This window comes from Sparus aurata, chromosome 14, assembly GCF_900880675.1.
Source record: "Sparus aurata chromosome 14, fSpaAur1.1, whole genome shotgun sequence".
NCBI lineage: Eukaryota > Metazoa > Chordata > Actinopteri > Spariformes > Sparidae > Sparus > Sparus aurata.
In genome coordinates this window covers 18,358,879-18,377,592 of record NC_044200.1, presented here as the reverse complement: position 1 = coordinate 18,377,592, position 18,714 = coordinate 18,358,879, and the positions used below count along the sequence as shown (strand labels likewise).

General features: G+C 44.5%; 2 protein-coding genes across 2 annotated transcripts in view; both read left to right on the top strand.

The window, feature by feature from the left end:
• Positions 1–9,608, top strand: part of magi2a (membrane associated guanylate kinase, WW and PDZ domain containing 2a) — a 257,725-nt gene extending 248,117 nt beyond the window's left edge. The window contains exon 22 of the mRNA XM_030440388.1: positions 9,481–9,608. Within this exon, the coding sequence (XP_030296248.1) occupies positions 9,481–9,548 (68 nt within the window). The 3' untranslated portion in view covers positions 9,549–9,608. The remainder of the gene's footprint in view (positions 1–9,480) is intronic.
• Positions 9,551–18,714, top strand: part of LOC115595659 (fatty acyl-CoA reductase 1) — a 36,907-nt gene continuing 27,743 nt past the window's right edge. Inside the window, exon 1 of the mRNA XM_030440395.1 lies at positions 9,551–9,769. Coding sequence (XP_030296255.1) covers positions 9,581–9,769 — 189 coding nt within the window. The 5' untranslated portion in view covers positions 9,551–9,580. The remainder of the gene's footprint in view (positions 9,770–18,714) is intronic.

Below are 18,714 nucleotides of genomic sequence, written 5' to 3'. Positions count from 1 at the left end.
AAGCACACAGCTCTTTAGTGCACGCTGGGTGAAGATGAAACAAATCAGAGGCTGTGTCCTCAAACTCTCCCGCACTCATTATTCCTAACTGTTCAATGCTCAGTAGTCAAAAGTGAATTGAGATTGTGAGATATTTGGCTGATGAATCATCCTTTTTGCAACCACTGCTAACAGGCGTGGTGTTGCATAGTGGAAATTTACTCATCTAGTACAGGAAAAGCATTGCATTCTGGGGGTTTTCTTTCAACAAGAGCGAGTGTGCATGCTGCAGCCTGATGATGCTGGATTTTTTAGACTTACACAGCAGCAGCTTTTGATGTATCTGTTTTGTATACACTATATAAATGCAGGTTGTGTGTTATTTTATGGGGTTTTTCCAAAGTGGGAAAAGAACATTTAAGGGCCCAGACGCGACAAACCAACATCAAGGAGCGAATGGCGACGGAGGCTGACTGTTGCGTTGCCTCGTGTCGCCTGTGTCTCGTCCAAAAAGCTGCACACGACAAAGACTAAAGCAAACTTCCAAGTAGCTTTGGTGTTTCCCACACATATGTTACACCACGGTGGTTAACACAGATATATAAACGGCCGTTTAGGTATATTTGGTGACCCATTTTAGGATTTTATACTTGGCAGCAACATCCACGGTCGATAACTAGCAGACAGGGTCGGGGTTATGATCCTACAGCGACAGGCTCGAGGAGCTTCACCTTCTTTTTCCAAATTCTCGTCTCAATCACAGCGGTTTTTGTCATTGGCAGGCTCCACTGTCAACTGAATGTTGTCTACTGGAGCTTATAAGGGCCGAATAGTGCCATCGTTCTCACACACACTACATTTGCAGAGTGCCATAGAGACAACATAACATTTAAGTGTTGTTTTTAGTTAAGATGAAGTGTTTATTCTCTAGGTTCAGAATCTCATACATAACAGACAAAATTACAGGCTACTTGACCCCTAATTATTGAGAGAGATGTGGACGCGTTACTTGAGAGAGGTGCGTGGGATCCGCACCACCATCAGCACAGCGCGAGTTCATGACCTGTTGGCCCGGCCGCCGCTCTCGGAGTACGATTGCCAGTCTGGGTCTGAGCCAGGCGTTAACTGACACCGCAGCACCCAGAGGCTCTGTCACTCAGAGACGGCTGGTGTAATTACAGAATCCCTCTGCGATCAGACACGACGCGGACACAATGCTCTGATGCACGTGGACGCGAACACAGAAACATAAGCTCACACACACACACACACACTCAATCTCCGGTGGCCAGATATCTGATCGTGAGCAACGACCTTCATGTGTAGATTGGAAACTGGTTCTTGGTTTATAAAAAAAAAAAAGAAAAAGATTAAATTAAAGAGACACTGCTTAAATCCTTGAAGCCCATGGCTAATATAATTAATTCTAATTAGATTAGCCTTTAGCTGCTTCGGGAAAAAAATGAAGTGGAGGAGAGGACCTGCGGGTTTTTTGTGCAGTAATGCAATCTTGGATGAAGAGCGCTGTGTGTAAAAGTGCTGTTCAATTATGTGGGTTTGTGTAAGGGCCAATGTCACAACCTCATATACTGAAGTGGAGGGAGTCAAGATGGAGGATGCTGGAAATGTTTAATAGTGATGCAGCGACATGACCTGAATGCAGAAGTTGCCTTAACCTTTTCTTTTGAAGAGTGCCGCGTTGATTGTTTGACGGATGTTGCTCACCCTAAACTCAGGCAGCCTCGTCGAGCGTTGGATTTCTCTACATGTTGAACCACCGGGTGAGAGTGAGAGAGAGAGATGCAGTATTTAATGAGTTTTGAGGCAGGGTGGTCTCTTTGTTATGCCTTTCAAAAACTAAAACTTCAAAACAAATGTTTTAAAAAATACATTTAACAGCTTTTTTTTTATCTGCTCTCAACTGCAACTGCTAGCATGTTGGGCTAATTGCCTTACCATGGCGATGCTAACCGAGTTAACCGAGCAGCTATATTCTGTTCTTTTTTGGGTTTTGCTGGAAGTATATACTCAAGAAACTACAGTCAGAGATGCAGTTGTGCTCAATAAGGAGCTAGTTTGTCCTCATCCTTTGAAAATCTTTTCCTCTGTAACGCTAGAAATGAAACATGTGTGTTTCTCATCGCTCAAATCTGCATTTGCTAGCATGTTCAGCTAACTAGCTCACCACTTACGGTCGTAAGCTAACCCAGAGTTATTGGTTAGATTTAGTTAATTTGTGGTTATGTTCATTAAAGGCCTATTCACAATTAGTATAGCCACTGTGTGGTGTTTCCCCACTGTGGAGGCTGATGCTAACAGAGTTAAGGCTAACATAAGAGGCTTTATTCTATTCTCTTTTTCTTGGATTTCATTAAGTTTACACTCACAAAATTTCGGCTAACATTACTGATATAATTACGTTCAACAAAACAGTTTGTTTTGCCCTCATCCTGTTTTAAATATCTCTTATCTAAGCTGCAGCCATTAGCTTGTTAAGCTATGACGTCACGTAGCAGTATATAACGTTAGCCATCAAGTGGATATTTAACATCTTTTAGTCGATAATTCTGTTTTGTGTTTTTAAATTTGGCCGGAAACTTAACTAACAATATTTGTTGTAACCAGCTAATGAAGCTACGTTAGCTCCATTAGCTAACTGCTTTCTAACAGTAGACAACATCAACATTTGCTGGCTATAATTGAGAAGCTACGTTTGTCAACCTTCATCTGAAATCAAGTGTGGATTGTTTCAAAACTCATTAGAGAATTTGATATTAAATCTGCCTCTGTAATCACTCTAAATGCTACATTCATGCTAAAACAGATAGCAGTGGGAAAAGTAACTAAGGGGAGCACAGTGAGCTAACCATCAGTGTGACAAGTACTCACTTTTTTCAGCACAATATTTTTTCCAGGAGCTAATACATTTTATTAATCTAATCTCATGAGCCGGTCACTCGTCCAGCCTCATCCTCTCCCTCCGGGTAAAGAGAGACCGGGACTCATTTCCTCTCTACTTGAGATTGTCACAGAGACAAGAACCAGAAAATGCTTTTAAACATGGTCAAAACCTCGAACACCATTGTTTGTGGAGCAAGATCGTCATGCCTTCTTCGCTGGTTACGGCGCGCTGTGGACGGGTGATGTCCTTAATTGTACATGCAGGACATGCTGACCGTACACAGGAAGCATTTCAGCTGCATTTTTTTTTTTCAACCAACCTGCACTTAGTTCAGTCAGTCCAGCTGTCTACAAAGGCAGCGTCACTGCTTTGTAGATTTTTTTCAGCTCTATATTCCCCCATTTCATGTGTCTAGGTACAGTGTGTTTGGCTTTGAGCACTGCCAAATCCAGGGTGACCTACAATTCAAACTGTGCCTGAACACATCCTGTGTTAGACCGAGCTGTGACGCTGCTGCCGCCGTGTCGACACGGTGTGTGTGTGTGTGTGTGCGGTGGGTTTAAAATCCTGGGAGTCTTGGATCCTGGATGAGATGAGACTTGTTTGGCCCCTGAAACAGTCCCATCTCCTGGCTTTAAAAATTACAAGTTGGACCTCGTCTTTTCAGAAGTGTCCATGTTGGCAGAGGGATGTTAACTCGACTGCCTGCAGTGGTTGTAAACTTAGCTCAGCTTTTCAGGGTTTGTGTTTTTCTTACAATGTTGGCACTGTGTTATTCAATGAAAGGGGCTGACTTCTCCTGTGTGTTGCCCAGCACTGGCATTCAACTTGACTAATGCTGCTTTAATTATTGGCTGCGTTTTGCACTTTCTATTTTTCCCACACTCCCTCCCTCCATCCATCCCTCCCTCCTTACGCTCTCGCCTCTGTCGGCTTTTGTCCGTTTTATAATGGTCTTTGCCAGCGTGCAGCTGTGGAGCCGGTGTCTCCAGCAGCACTCAGCTGACCCACTAATAGAAGGTTTGTGTGAGGAAAAGGCCGGAGGCAGCAGAAGGACTGCAGAAGCTCGGCTTTAAAACAACCCGCCTCCGACATACAGCGCGGACCTCCCGGGGAGAGGAGCTTTGAGGGGGGGAAAAAAAAACACAGAAAACCCCTCAGTCAGAAGAAAAGGATGCATGAAACAAGGCCAGAGTGCAGCAGCGTTATCCGCAAACAACAGTAAATCTCTGCAGACGAGCTGCGTTCTTACGCCCCCCCGAGCGTCTTCAAACTTTTATGTCTCGACATGACCCTGATTGACTTTGAACATGACGTGCTACTTTGTCAAGATGGCATCATAACCTGAGAAGCTGGTCCCTGAAGGTTTTGGTGCTCGTCCTTGCTGCCCAGTACTTTTCCTTTCAACGCGCAGACTCTCAAAAGGCTGCTGTCTCATTCATCAGCATCAACACAACAAGGTTAATGCTGACAGACGGACGCCGTATGAGCTTTATTCCGCTTGTCTCTTAACTGTTAGTGTGACTGACGAGGTGGATCAGGACGGAGTTCAGGAATTATAAGACTTCTGTTGCATTAAATATAGTGTTTATCCCAAATCTTTTATCTTGAGACCTTTTTTTAAACGACTGTCCCCTTCATGTTTGTCATATGAGGTCATTCTGTCCTCATACGATAGGAGGTCATACGTATCCTGTACAGAAGTTAAAGTCTGGATAAGGATAGTGAAGGTTCCTCTTTATATCTCATGGTCTCTGCAGCCTAGATATTCAAAGCTAATGTAGATATGACTATAGAGCAGATGTCTGATGAACCAAGCCAAGGCAAAGCTGAGTGTTTGCGTAGAACTCGTAAGGAGGCCTTCGATCTATCTGTGTTAGCAGACTAAGTGTCTCTGACCTATTTTACCCTCCAGTCCTCCGGCTGCAGGGGAGAGACTCTGCATCACCTCCCGCGCCGTGTTGTTAAACAGATAACCATGAATAGGAGGGATGCTTCCTCAAGCTGTAAGATATAATTTGGGCATTTGGGAGGACTTGTCAGGATTACCACGGCATCACTCTCTGCAGACAGACGTGCTTTTATTCGCTCCTCCGAGATCTTGTTTTTATAAACTGTCTCAGCGTAAGCCATCGTGTCTCTGAGTCTTCTTCGTCTCTTCTGAACGGTGAGAGAAAAAAAGCGTCAATTTGTGAGAAGTCTGTGAAGTTGTGTCGGGCTGCAGCTTCCAATCATCTCTTCATCTGTCGATTATTTTCTTGATTAATCAATTAATTGTTTGGTGTATAACATCCTCACATGTGTTGTTCTGTCCACAACCCTGAAGACATTCAGCTCACTGTCACAGAGGAGTGAAGAAGCCGGAACATGTTCACGTTTAACTATCAGAACTCACATCAGACCAATTATTCAAGTAGCAGAACGGTTGCTGCTTCATTTACTGTAGTTGACAACTAATCAATAAATCACTGCAGCTCTAAAGTTATCTGTGTTGTGAACAGGCTGCCATTATTTTGGTCGATATGTTCTTATTTAGATCATAACAGCCACTTTAAATACTCAAGTTAGTAACGTTTCAAAGATGATTCAGTCATTTTGGCGTCTTTTTGGACAAATCCTCCCATTTTTTTTCCCCTTTTTTAAGACACTGTGATGAACCATCTTCACTTTTTTTTACATTTTATTATTGTGAAAATAATCTATAACAACATTAATGTTCACCTGCGGCCACATTTCTTTCTATCCTTGATGGAATTCTATACAAAGAAAGAGAAAGTGAGTGTAGCTTCTGCCTCCATGTTGGCTTGTCATCACCGGGCATGGGGAGGGAGAGGACGGAGGTGGGGCTGTCTAACCTAAGAAGAATGCAGATGTGTGTGTGTGTGTGTGTGTGTGTGTGTGTGTGTGTATATATATGTGTGTGTGTGTGTATATGTGTGTGTGTGTGTGTGGTGTGCCTTGAATCTGGGATGTGTGCGTCCGTCCCAGCACTTTTCCAGCTGCAGGAACATTTCCATTGTCAGGCGTTAATCCGTAGTGACTTTCAGCCCCTCTGCCCTTGTCCTTGTGTCCACAGGGAATCTCCGTTGAAGCACAAAGCTGGAATGTCAGAGGCCTCGGAGGAGTAAACCTTGTCTGACCCGTTGTTTAGTGTCTGTGCATACAGTATAAAACATTTGCAGATATTACTTCTCTGTGAATTCTAGATCTCGACCTCAGCTCGGCTCCATTGCTAGAAAGCCTGGGTTTAGTTTCTGTGATGCCTCTTTTCCACCGCAAACAAGTGGAAGAATGAATCAAATACAAACACATACACACACACACACTCTCTCCTTTTTGTGTGTGTGTGTGTGAGTGTAATTCAATATCGCACGCACAGAAGGCAGAATGGAAGGAAAGCAAGTAAATACAAGATTGTTTTGTTATCTGGGCCACGTTTGGCTCAGGAGGATTTGGTTTCCGTCTTCAGTCTTTGGGCAGACATGCCGGGAATCTGCAGCCCAGGAGAGAGGATGAAATAAGCAGGAGAGGGGAGGAGGAGGAGGAGGGAGGAGGGAGGAGGGGGGAGGACAAGAAAAAAACTCATCTCCAGTACAAATCACAGCTCGAGTGAATCACTAAAAAAAAAAAAGTGCTGATCGAGCATCTATCTTGGCTAAACGGAGTGCTAATGCTGCCAGATGCAAACATTTCACAAGCAGGCATCCAATCAGCCCCCTGTTTCTCTCTACAGGCCAGTTGGTGAGTGATGCTCAACCAGAGACAGAAAGCTGTCATCACACAGAAAACACAGCTGAAGTCACATGACGGCTCAGATTGCTGTCAGTTATTGTCCAAAGAGAAAAAAAAAGGGGCAAAGTCTCGTCTCGTAAAAAACAAAGAGTCCACGATCATCATGTTCTGTTCATGTAGGTAAGAAGCCAGATGGTTACAGATTACCTGAGCTGCTCCCATAAAACCACACCGGTGCTTTTTAACGAGGTGGTCGCTTGCTTGTTCACAGTTCACTCCACCTATCTGAAATCATACCTTTATGATTTATTTAGATATCCCCCGCTACAGGCGGCGGTGTAACCAGCGCAATGGCATCGATAAGTGCGATGATGAACTGCTTTTAAGATTTAATTGGAAAGATTCTTGTCTCACTTTGAGGTACAGTTTTATTAGCGCTCGTGTTTGTACCACATCCATCATCTCCACGAGGTTTTTTTTTTTCTGCGGCCGTAAACTTTCCCGATGCACTCGCTCATTTCCTCGAGTGCCTGTAAGTGCCTCCTTTAGCGTTGTTGTCTCGAAGGGGCGACCTCTCCCTCCAAAGTTGCGGGGAGATGATGAAATACATTTCGATTGTAGTGGACTGAAGTGAATCTGAGACAACAGCAACACTGAAAAGGAGACGATCAGACAAATGTCTCTAACATATTCAGAATTTGGTGTTTTTTCATGTGTTTTCCAACATACAAATGCCCCAAATTTGTACCAATTTAGCAGCAGCAGACGACAGGAAGAAAAATCTGCTCATTAAAGAGCCAACTGTTGCCTCAAGATAATAAGTGACCAGTTCCTGACACTGGGAGCAGAGTCAGGACCAGAGCTAATGACCAGTATCAGAAGCCACATCAGCCTCTATCCGGCGCCTCGGTCCTAATCACAGACCCTGTTGGACCTGGCCGCCTGCCACTGCTAAAACAGCAGACGCAGCTCCTGATTTATTGTATTGAGTTGGCCCAAATAAGCAGACACAGTCCATTACACCGCCGCCATTAGAGCGCAATTGATCCAATTAAGTTGCCATAGAATGAGGGCGGCCGGACGTCCAGGAACACGTCAAAAATAAGTGAAAGAATGACGAGGAGGGCAACTCTGGGTCGCTTAATCTTGAGTAAATGTGTGTCTTCGCAGGGCAAAGCAAGTGTGTTCTTCATTCTGACCGCGGCTCAATGGGCTGAGATTGTTGTGTAAATGTTGTGGCTAACCAGCAGCGCCTCCAGTCAGAGCTGTCGCCGTGCAAAACCTCACCACGCCAGCGTAACCCTCGAGTCCACACAGAAAACTCCCCTCGCTCGCATGAAAACTAAAGACCTCGCAGCGCGATAGAGCGATCACAGGAATAAAAGCATATGCAGGGATGGCTGGTGAGGTCGCGCAATGTCACCCGAACAAGGTTGAAGTGTTTGTGGGAGATAATCCAGCAGAATATTGTCACATATTGTGATTGCAGTTGTAAATCCTGAGCTGCCGTGATTCGAGTTGTTTGATTGAGTTGCAGATATCGTAGAGCCATGAGGTCACAGCTGTGTGTGTGTGTGTGTGTGTGTGTGTGTGTGTGTGTGTGTGTGTGTGTGTGTGTGTGTGTGTGTGTGTGTGTGTGTGTGTGTGTGTGTGTGTGTGTGTGTGTGTGTGTTAGTTTAATCTATAAAATGTAAAAAAAACTGAAATGCTCATCAGTTTTCCAGAGTGACGTCTTCAGATGTCTTCTTTTGTCCAAACACGAGTTCAAAACTCAAATATTCATAATTTATTATGATTTATTATGACAAATGACAAAGAAAAGCAGCAAAATCTGTAAATCTGAGAAGCAGAAACCAGCAAATATTTGACTTATGAGCAGCAGTCACTCGTCTCAGGCTCTCAGAAGTGAGGATTTTCAGCTCTTCTCTGTTGAATATCGTTTTAAATGTAATACTTTGGGGAATTTTTATGTTCGGACTAAACAAGACGTTTGAAAACCGTTTACTTTGGGCTGTTAAAATAGACAGTTTCTCTATTTGTATCCACGGTGATAATGAACATTTTATTGCAAATGGATCAAGCAAATTTCAGATTGGTTGATCAACACACCATTTACAGTCATTTTAAGCAAGAAAGCCTAAAATCCACTGGTTTGATTCCTCTGCAGTGGATGTTTGCTGAATGTTTTTATTCTTCCTTGATAGTAAAAGGAATATTTTGGGGTTTCAGACTAGACAAACGAGCTGTTTCAAGACATCATATTTGGATATTACAGATGTACATACAGATGTTAGAAAGACGGCAGCAACTCAGGAAGAGAGCGATGCAACAATTTGACTGGCCAGACAGATTCAGACTGTCCTGAATGTTTTTAACTTAAAGAATAGTGAAAAACGCCCATCGCTAATTCCTCCTGACAGCTAATTGTGAAAATAAAATGCGGTCTCGGCCCACAACTTTCACTTCTCCTCTGGAGTACAACCTTTTCCTGTGGACACACACTTAGTTGCACACACACACATGACAAATTGCCCCTGAACGTTGCCCTCTCTCCATCCGCCTGTATGAATATTCATCTGATTTGCATTGTAGTTGCATGTTCCTCCTGGCAGTCTGAAGGTCAGAGAGAGAGATAACGCCGCCGGTCGTCTGTTTTGAATGTGTTTTTCCTCCCAAAACACATCGAACTGCAGCAATTTAAGGTCTTTAAATTCATGCAAAACCCAGGTTTGGCTTCTCTATGAACCGCTTCATTACTTAAACTCATGTGTTCACAAATAGAAACCACTTCCTGATACAGTATTTAAAGTATGTGGCTGCCAGCCCTCACTCACATCCTCCTCCTCCTCCTCCTCCTCTCTCTGCAGGAGCTGTCAGAAGACCGGGACCTCGCCAGGGTTGGGAGAACAGGCGACAGACGGACACACCACGCTGACTGACATCTGCAGCGGCACAGCAGGCAGCAGGATGGCATCCATCGCTGAATACTACGCCGGCAAGAACGTACTGATCACGGGAGCCACGGGCTTCATGGGGAAAGTGCTGGTGGAGAAGCTGCTGAGGTCATGTCCCGAGGTCAAGGCTCTCTACCTGCTGGTCAGACCCAAAGCCGGTCAGTCGATGCAGCAGAGGGTCAGCGACATGATGACGTGCAAGGTAACAGATGAGTAGTGTGAGAGAGTTTGACTTTCCCAAACTCAAGGTTGACTACGTGAGGTGTCTTTTGTTGATCACCTCATTTTTTTTAAATAAATGAGGTTTTATGAGTGTTTTATCTACAGTACATGGCAGTCGGCACGCCCCTATTTTGGCGAAGCAGTGGGAGTAAGAGATGTACTGCTGAGGACGGCGCCAGCACCAAGACATATGTTGGCAACCTTAAAAGTATCCATATCAGTTGAAGTATGCGATATATTTAAGTTATTACCCATGCTGTCTGGCAGAAAACTTGAGCTCTCATATCGCTGTCTCCAAAGCCACCAGACTCCACTGAAAAAAACTGTCATTTTAACTGATTCAGACAGCGATTTACCGCCAACATCTGCTTTCTGCAAGGTTTGTTTTCGTTATTGTGCTTCTTCCCTGAGTCCAAACTCACCCTTTAAAAAACCTAATTGGATGCTGACTTCCATGTACTTTAGGTATTACACTATGGATAAGTACCTCATTAAGCTCGGACCATCCCTTTAATATGTTAGTGCCATTACATTTTTACTTTGTGACTGTTGAAAATGGACAGATTCTAATAGCTAAAGCGCTCTGGCACTACTCGGCTAATGGTCTCGCAGTCATTTGAAACACAGCGTGGCAATTAATCAGGAAAAAAGCAGCAAAAAGAGAACCACTTGTTGAGAAAGTGCTCCTGTTAAACCATCAGAGCAGCACTTCTGAGGCCATTCAGCCCGGTAACATTCACTGCACGTGGACGTTTTGACTAGTGGGCTGTTGATTCAAATCATCATTCAAACCCAGGGTTGTTCAAATGACGTTTTTTCGTTCTGCGTTTGCAGAGCAATAAAGATTTGCCTGCAAATTATAGCAGCAGCAGCTGCTGTTGCCATGGCGCAGCGAGCCTAATGACCCCCAAAAGAGTCCCAACAGTTCAGTTTTGCGTTTCATCCGAGAGGGACAGAGAGTCAGAGAGCACAACATGGAGTCTGATGGAGAATACTAAAAGGTAATTTGAACTTGAAGCGACCTCTCTGAGAATATCTGGTGTGTTGGAGCAGACAGTGGGAACAAGATAGGTGGATAATGAGGAGGTGAAGAAAGGAGCAGGGGCCAGAGAGATCAGAGGGAGGAGGAGACAATAGCAGAGGGAGGAAGAGGAGAGAGGTAAGAGGAAAGAGGGGGAGCTCCAAATATGAGTCGTCAGCCGTTTCAAGCCAAGTAGCAAAGCATGACTCAACAAAAACCTCCAATCCTCCATATGTTGGACCTAATGAGGGCCGAAGGATCGGCGCTGGGTCTGTATTGATGCGCTGGGAAGCAGCTGCTGCTCTGCTCGGCTGTTGTTGGCCTCAAACTGTCAGCACACCTAAGAAAATCACACTTTCGCTGTATTCCCCTTTCTCTCTCTCTCTTTCTCTCTCTCCCTCTAATAGCATCTATTTTTACTGCTCCCATTGAACCTTGCTACTGCATTCATTACTCCACTCGCTGCTGTAATAGCGCCGCAGCAGCAGTTTGACAATTTCTCTCTTAATGTAGCCTCGCACTGATGTGTCTTTTTGCCTTCTCTCTTTTATTTCTCCCTCCTTTTGTCAAGGCGAGTGCGATGCCTTGGCCGTCCAGGATTCACCTCATACCGTGTAATTATTTCACTCCGACACAACAGTACTGTAAAAGTGGCAGTTAACAGCAGCCTGTAATTTCTGCACGGCATAAATGGTGGAGAGTGGGCGACGGAGAGATGATTTTATATATACGAACACCATTTCAAATGTGTGTTCCTCTGTTGTTATTGCTTTTTAAGGAAGGAAAAAAAGAAAAGCAGGAATAACCGACCTGCATCTGTTATTCGCGGTCGTGTTAGCAACAGAGCATAAACCCACCATGAAGTTCGTGGACTAGCGTTCTAAGCTTCTGCTGCTGATTGGATCTGACTGAGAAGAACCCCCTGCACGCGCTGTTATAGCGACGTATCAATCATGAAGTAGCACGGCTGAGAGCGTTCCCTGCTTTATCGTCTGTTTCACTCTAAATGGGAAGTTAATTTACAAACTGGGCATCACGCTGCGTTGGAGAAGACTTTAAACTGGAGATCGAGACCATAAACTCATTATGAAACTGTTTATGAGGCAATAATAAGGAGAAGGATTGTTTTCTCATGAGCTTACATACAATCTGACTACTTTTTGAAACCAGTGCAAATGACCAAAACGATGGGCAGAGCTTAAGCTATAGCAACATGCTAACATGCTAACGGTAACAATGTGAACATGTCGACGTTTAGCGAATTAAAAGTTCACCATGTTCACCAACTTACTTTAGCGCATTAGCACACCAGCATTCACTAATTTGCGATAAACACAAAGCGCGTCTGAAGTAGGGGCGGGCGGATCGATCCAAATATCGATAGTATCGATACAAGGTGAGTATTGGTATCGGATCGATACTAGCGTGATGAGATTGATATTTTTGTTGTAGTTTCTCTACTATAAATTCAGCAAAGCACTCGTATTTCTTCAGAGTTTGTGTGAGGGCAGCGCTCCTCTTCACTTCTCTCACTCCGCTCACTCAGGTTCACTGTAACTGGAACTCAAATATATGTACTTATATTGATATAGAGCCTTCCTCAAACCTGAAGTTTGAATATGGCAGAATATAATAACCCTTTTGTGTATCTGTTGAAGGAACATCAGTATTTCTATTTAGGCTACATGCAGATAGGTTATAGATTTAATTAAGTTAAATATAATTTTCTTATTTGGTTAAAATCTTTGTCCTGTATTTTATCGTTATCATAATCATGGTCAACTAATTAAAGGCAAAAGTACTAAATCACTCAATGATCAGTATCGGTATCGGCAATACTGGCCCTGTAATTACTGTATTACCACCCCTAGTCTGAAGCCGCTGGGAGTGTGAAAAGTCAAAAGGATCAATGACCTCATCATGATTCATGCTCTGAACACGGGAACACATTCAGTAGTTGAGGGCATATTACAGTCTGGACCGTAGTGGTGGATCTACCGTCAGTCAAAAAATAGAAACCATGAGTTATTTTTTGTGTCTGTCTTATTAGAATCCGATCTAACGTGTCATTACGTTACGTGACTTCAGGTAGTATCTCTTTTACCTTCTTACAGTGCCAGGCTAGGTTGTCTCCAGTCTTTATGCTAAGCTAAGCTAAGAAAAGCATCCATTGTCTCATCTAACTCTGCTTAAAAGCATATTCCCAGAGACGATGTCAGAGAGGAGATAAGCCGCTTAAAGCATATTGGAAATAAAAGTGTGTTATCACAGCCTGACCGGCAATTATGTTGTTGCTGTAGAGATTCACAAAAGCTCCGACCAGTTCTCAAATAAGCATGAAGGCAGGAGGATGTCAGGCAGATGCGCAGGATTACCAAGAAAGGTGACAGTATTCAAACATTAGATATTAAACTCCGTCCTTGCTTTCTGGATTGAATCGTAAAAGAAGCTGGTGTCCTGAAACCTTTGACATGTGTATTAGAAGTATAACTCTGGGGGGGAAAGCTTTTTAAATCAATGAAAGTAAAATTCTGGCTCACTTCCCATTAATTTTAAACAGGGGCCTGGTCCTCGTTAGCCCAAATTAACTGCCTGGGGGCGTTGCCAAGATGGCCGCTGAGTGGAAAGACTTGCCTAAAACGACCTTGGTAAATCCCAGAATGAACTGTTCTTTTCAGGAATGTCTGTATTTGGCACACTGGTCAGCTTTGCAAAGCTTTAACGGAAGAGAGCGAAGATAAAAGGTGTCAACTGTGTCACGTAGAATATCTAAAGTCCATAAATCTGAAATGCCGCAAATTAGCAAACATGTAAAATGTATAAATTCCTGTTGCATTTCAGTTAGAAGGTATTAGCCCACTTCATTTTCCCAGATATCGACATGTAATTTATCTCCTGTCTGTGTTGCACTATTTGCCCCCCAGCAAGTTTCCATTGGATTTGGCATCGGACTAATAGTGTCTGCTATCAGGACGCAGCTTGACGCTCGGCCGAGTACAGACTTCGCTCACGCTCGGCCCGCGTTCACAAGTGATGTCATTAAATTTCCATGACCAAAGCCTCGAGTACTAATTGCTATTCATGCAAGTCCTCAGGTCACTGTTATTCTATTCAGCCCCAGGATAATTTATGAGGAGAGCAGTGGTTGTGTCTCTCGAGTAGCCTCTCCTCTCATCCTTCAAGCCAGGCCAGTATCTTTCTTACCACCTGTTGCTAGGTAACGACAGAGAGATCTGTCCCGTGGCGTCGTTTTGAAAGGATGAAATCGGGGGGAGCTGCCCCGAGCAGGAAAGGAACAAACCGATAGGAATCTCATTGTCTGTGTGCATCTCTCCGCCACTGCACCAACTTTGACATTTAAGCGCTGTCTGTCTGTCTGTGCGGAGCTTTCTTTGATCCAGTGGAAATGTTTAGACGCCTGCAGCTCCGGCCGCGCTGCCAGGCACTGAATGGTATGTCAGGCACCTGATAGAACAAGGCCGGTGGGCACACAGGGCCGCTCTCCTGCTCTGTGGCATGCCTCTCTCACCCACCAGCGAGCTGTTGAACACAGCAACACACGGACAACGGAAGAAGTATTTCATAGCTGGAAAGATATTACAAATATCTTTGAAATTAGATCATGGCTGTGGTATTCAGAGACCAGAATGCACTGTGGCACACCAAAAAGTGTGTCTTCAGCTGGCAGGTGACGTACTACGGTTGGGCGGTGATTGGTTTTGGCTAATTGTTTTTGAATTGGGAAACGATACGATGGCAGACGATCTCCTATTACATGACGCCGAAATATGTTTTCAACGGTCTGATGCTGAAGTCATCTCTCGAGCGCGGTGGAACAGAAGGCAACAAAAGTCTGAGTCAGGGGGCGGCTGGGTGGACTTTCACTGGACTTTACTCTCGGAGACGGTGTTCGTGTCCCATTTATGACCAAGAGTCAACAGGGATTTGCTTTTAACTTATGTAATCGAAATAAGTTAACGTACGTAAATGATGCCACAGATGTCACGTACATTTAGTTACTTAAACTCGTATTACGAAACTGAATGCAGTTATGGTCTTTTCCTAACCCTAACCAAACCAGAGCTGTTTGACCAGGCAACGTTTAGGTGTGAAGAAGCTCCTGGATCGATCCCTTTTTTCTGGATCCACACCAAAAGTTAACCAACCAACCAACACACGAACGGACAAGGGTGAAAACATAACCTCCATGGCGGAGCAGATGATGTTGATTCTAATATCCTTTAAATTCACAAAAAATCGATGCAAATCATTCTCGTTTCTGCTTTGCTCTTCTCGCTTCAACACAAGTTTACTGGTGTTTTCTTTGTTGGTGTTGACTCGCGTTGGTGTGACCTTCATCCTTCCTCTTTCATCCTCTCAGTTCAGCGTGATGTCAGCACACCCTTGACTGATTCATGATCCCGAGACATGTCTGCTGATTACTGTGTTTAAAGAGTCTTCTGCAGCCACATTCAGCGTCTGTGTTCCAGTTATACAGGAGCGTCTAGCATGCCTGAAGCCGTGACGTGGCTTCACGTAGACGTCACTGCAAAGGAGATAAGCCACACCTGTATACCTTTTATATACTAATGAAGGGTTGGGATGAGTTTAAAAAGTAGGGCGTGCTGGTGATTGTTGTCAGGCGCTTGTATCTTGCACATAACGGCAGAACCGCACTGATGATTAATGTTGTCGCAAGCTCTGATGACAAATAGTTAGCGCTCTTAAAGAAACGGATGTCGTCAGTATCTTGCGGGATCTCGATCTTGGAGTTGAGCAATGTCCTCGCTCTCGCTGCAAGAGACTCGCGCATGCTTCTCTGAGGCTTTGGGAACTTTTCGCAACTACTAAAATATTAATCGTGTTGCATCTTAGAGACACTTGGATGCACAGTAGCATAGAGAGCATGGAGGTCTGTGCATGAACAGCACAAGCACATTTACTCGCCCTTGGATTTTGTCTGATTATCTGCTGTTGTCGCTGCAAAACAAGAAGCTCAGACGTAAATCCTACACTGAGCCCTCCTTCTTCAGAGTCGTTATCGTTGTTGTCTGGCTTCACAGGGAATTTTTGCAGAAAGTTGGTACTTTCTGCACTCCACAGATACGTTTGTGTCATATCACATTCGTATTACATGCTTATGGCCTGACCTTCATGTCAGGAGGTGTAGAGGAAGGTGGTGGAGTTAAAGCGAGAAGAGCTGCCAAGCCAGTGACCGCTGGCTGTGTTTAGACATTTTGTCAGCGTGAAACCACAGGATATTTTTGAAGGTGACCTCGGGGTATTTCCAGCCACGTTTGTGCCGACAGAAGCCTCACATTCTTCACGAGAAATCAGGGAAACTCCTGCCGTGTTTGTGCCAACGAAAAAAAACAGACATTGTTCATGAGAAGTAGGGAAATCCTGACGCTAATCACAGCTTTCTTAGAGCATAAAACTTACAAATGAGACCGAAAGAAACTCAAAGTTGTTACCTAAAGAAGTCTAAAGTTTGAACATATCCAGGGTTTGCATAAAGGTACATTCCCAACATTTTTTCTGGTGTTGGGATCTGTGTTCAGGTGCAGCCACCTGCTCTGTGGGTTTCCCAGTCGTTTCTCCTGTTAACACACTTTGATCCAACATGACTCCATTGTTATATCGATCTCCTCTTGTTTGCATCCAGAGCCGAGTGATCTTTTTTTTCAGCAGTATGAATATTCAAGGTTTATTGGTTCCCGCCGGCTCAGACAGGCGGCCGTGTGTTTCCACTTGTGGAGCTGATGAAATTCTGAATTTTTAATGCCGGCTGTCAGCGCAGGCACACCTGAAGCATTTATCTCTCGATCCCAGAGCGAGAGCAGACCATTTCTGACACGCCTCCCCGCCATTCAGACGGGCCTCATGAGCTGAAATCCTGCTGGTAGTGTGTGTTCTTTAGGCGTGTCAGGCTCTGTAAAAACAGCAACTCTGAGAGCGGGGTGACTTGGGGCATTGGCTGTGTTGCGTCAGGGACTCTGAGGGGGGGAGAGTGCTGTGCCTGCCAGACTGGAACATTCGCGAGGCATTTGCTGCTCATCTGTGGTTGGTTGGCATGCAGCGAAGCAGGCGAGCAGACGGAGAGAGAGACAACCAATAGCCCGACAACTCCTCCCCAGAGACGGGGGGGGGGGGGCGACAGGGAACCAATGCTTTTGCGTATAATTAGGCCGCAAATTAACTTCGGTTTATGAAACAAATTAGCACATTAAACGTGACTGGTGAAGTCGTTACGGCGGTGCAGACATGCGTAGTGAAGACTCGGTTCTTCAGGGGACCGTTGTAGCCTAGTGCCTCCACAGCATGCGGAGAATCTGCCAACCAGTCTCCTCTCCACACATCCATATGGCTCGTATGGCAGGAGGCCCTCCGAGATGTGATGTAATGGGTTTTGCCACTTCATTAAGGCCACAGTGTCCTTATGAAGGGGACACGTACTCATCTGTACATGAATTTTCAGTAAAGCGTGCAATTTTAAAGAGCGAGGCCACTTTAAAGTGCTTTTTTGTTGTTTTTTGGTCATTGTGTTATTGGATTTACTTTAAAAAATGGCCATTAAAGCTCAAATTAACCCAACAAAATGGATCTTATTGAAGTATAGAAAACACTGTTCATGGTTTCCTTGCTCCCACATCATTATTTGGCTTCAGCTGAAAGTGTTTGTGTGTATGTGAGTGTTATCGATCAGGTACAGGAGAACCAAAACCCTGTTTTTATGTCTGGAAAGTGTGGAAGGCTGATAGAGCGGCCGCTCTGCATATCAGAGAAGATCTCGTTCATCAAGATTACAACCCGCAGCACCTCTGTGTCGCAATGACGTCAGACACCAATCTGATGTCTGTTTCTATAGTGAGACACGTTCGCTCTCGTCAGGACAGTCAACATTATGGTAAAGCGGTTCAAGGGAGTGAACAGGAAGTGTTTTTTGGAACAATACCACATGTTCCTCTGCGGTTGCTGCAGGGTGAGAGAGATGTCAACACAGCTCGTTGTGTAATCTGCAGCTCAGTATCTGAGGCTCTCGTGTGTTTTTTTTGGCCCTGCAGAGCTCTTTCCTGAGAGCCGGACTCGTTGGTGACACATAAACAGGGACTTTTTCAAGTAGCTTTGTATCACCAGAGCGTTGGTGACATATGCGACCAAACAGTGGTAAACATATCTCTGTTTTGCCCGCGTAGACGGCACATCGGCACACAGCTCGCTCCTCATCATACATGAATTAGAATACTGAAGATACTGAACAATCGAAATTGAAAGGACGGCATCAGGCAGGCTTGCGCAACCATAATGCATGACTACTTTTAAAGTGTGTACAAAGTTTCCCATCGCCCGGACAGAGTCAAGTCTGTCTACAGTCATGAGATTATTATTTTGAGGCCAGATCGCCTTCCTCCACCCACGAAGATTTGAGATTTGACTTCCCTCAGATGAGTTAAAAGACTAATATTTTGGCTTTTTCTCCGCTTCATGCTGATTTCACCTCTCAATCTCAGCTAATTCCTTATGCCTTTTAGTGAAGATACAAAGGCTTACAGGCTTACTGAAAACATCATAAACTCTCTTACTTCTGTCCCTTTGCTCTTGGAGGGTAATAAAATTCTCCTTGGCTCAGCATCAGGTCGCCGTCTGAGAGACCGGAATGCGACGCCACCTGCATACCGAACGCCAAGTCCAGAAAACTCTACATTTGCTGTCGCTGTAAACCTTATTACTCTGCTCGTATTGATCTTTTTCAATTGAGTTGTGTACAGTGATAGCCCCGAGCCAGACATGAGAAAACTCTCCGTTTTCATTAGTTTGCTGTGATGAGCTGCTCACTGCAATCCTTGATCACTCCCCCCTAAGCTCTTAAGAAGCTGCGAGATTCAGGGTCGTGGAGTTGATCA